This window comes from Eleutherodactylus coqui, chromosome 6 (genome assembly GCF_035609145.1).
Source record: "Eleutherodactylus coqui strain aEleCoq1 chromosome 6, aEleCoq1.hap1, whole genome shotgun sequence".
In the NCBI taxonomy this organism is placed as follows: Eukaryota; Metazoa; Chordata; class Amphibia; order Anura; family Eleutherodactylidae; genus Eleutherodactylus; species Eleutherodactylus coqui.
This window is the reverse complement of record NC_089842.1, coordinates 240,333,101-240,334,774: the sequence shown is the minus strand read 5'-3', so window position 1 is coordinate 240,334,774 and position 1,674 is coordinate 240,333,101. Positions and strand designations below refer to the sequence as shown.

General features: G+C 38.5%; 1 protein-coding gene across 1 annotated transcript; it reads right to left on the bottom strand.

Moving 5' to 3' along the window:
- Window positions 1-386: 386 nt before the first annotated feature.
- Window positions 387-1,325, bottom strand: LOC136571950 (olfactory receptor-like protein OLF3). The gene has a single exon (XM_066572569.1). The coding sequence runs from the start codon at window positions 1,323-1,325 to the stop codon at window positions 387-389; it is 939 nt and encodes a 312-aa protein (XP_066428666.1).
- Between the last annotated feature and the right edge of the window lie 349 nt (window positions 1,326-1,674).

Genomic DNA, 1,674 nt, shown 5'->3' with positions numbered 1-1,674 from the left:
AACGTCACAGGAGGAAGTTGTAATGCCTTCCCTGCATGTCTATTGGCCAGAAAATGGCGCAAAACATGCAGGGAAGGAAATGGAATTGACTCGAGTACCGCGTGGTGCTCGTCTCGAGTAACGAGCCTCTTGAGTACCCTAATACTCGAGTGAGCATCAAGCTTGGACGAGTACGTTTGCTCATTTCTAATAATAATAAAAGCAAACATAGTTATAAAGAATACCAATGTTCTTTTGGGGTCCTGAAGTTTTTTGTTTTGATCACATATACTAGATGGCTTTTGCAATGTTATCAAACAAAGCATGTATAGTTTCATAAAGCTCATCTGCTTTACTATAGCTCGAGTTAGCTATGATAACTCATGTTAGAATATTTTTAGACAATATCACTTGAGTTTGATTTTCTGTATTATACAATTTTTAACATCCTTATTTCTGATGCTGTAGATGATAGGATTCAACATTGGAGTGACCGCACTATAGAGAACAGATACAATATTGTCTATCTCCAGAGAATGAGAAGATGGAGGCTGGAGATAATTGAACAAAAGAGCTCCATAATAGAGGGTGACAACAGTGATGTGAGAGGCGCATGTAGAAAAAACAGCATGTCTTCCTTGTGAGGAACGGATCTTCAATATGGTGGAGATGATATAAACATAGGAAATCAAGGTCAAAAGAAAAGAAAATAAAGCCATGGTTCCGGCTGCTACATACATTGCTACCACATTAAGCCAAGGATCTCTGCAGGAAAGTCTTAAGAAGGCAGGTACTTCACAAAAGAGATGGTTGACATGATGAGACCTACAGAAGGGGAGTCTCCAGGTGATGGGCACTTGTATACAGGAGTTTATGAAAGCAATAATCCATGGTGTTAGGGCTAAGATAATGCAAAATCTCATGTTCATAATACTGTTGTAGTGCAATGGTTTGCAGATGGCTACAAATCTATCATAAGCCATTATGGCAAGTAACATGCACTCTGCTGACCCAACTGTTAAATGAAAAAACATCTGGCTAATACAGCTACCCCTTGAGATACTCTTGTCTGCAGATACAGTATTCATGAGGATTACAGGAACTACAGTGGAGGAGAAACAGATGTCAATGAAAGAGAGATTACTCAAGAAGAAGTACATAGGGGTGTGTAATTTTGGGCTGATCCTTACTGTAATGAGAAGAAGACCATTTCCTAACAATGCGATAAGATAAATCACCACAAACACAAGGAACCCTAAAACTTGGAGGTGAGGGTCAGTAGATAATCCAAGCAGGAAGAACCGACTTTGAAGTGTTTGGTTGACGTTCGCAATAGAGTTATCCATAACCTTCAACAAAGAATGAAGTTGTAGACAGTTAAATAGTTTGACTGAACTTGGCAATAGTTATATAAAAGGATGTTAACAGACTTCACAGATTAAATTAGTGGCCACAACCAATTAAATCATTGCATTCTAAAGAACACCGGAAATTGAGACTTGGAATCTGATTGGTTGTTATGGATGACTACGCTACATTTTCTTGTTCACTTTTGTTGTCTTCTACATAAAAGCATTAGTATATTACCCTACGATTATAGGGTTTGTATCAAAATAGCAAGTTATCAGCTATCCACAGGGGAAATAACTTATTGATCGTGGGTGACTCACTGCTAAGATCCTCGCCAATCTCCAA

What these genes read in the sequence shown, in the direction of transcription:
- LOC136571950 (XM_066572569.1), bottom strand. Translation starts at nt 1,325, where the DNA reads ATGGATAACTCTATTGCGAACGTCAACCAAACACTTCAAAGTCGGTTC.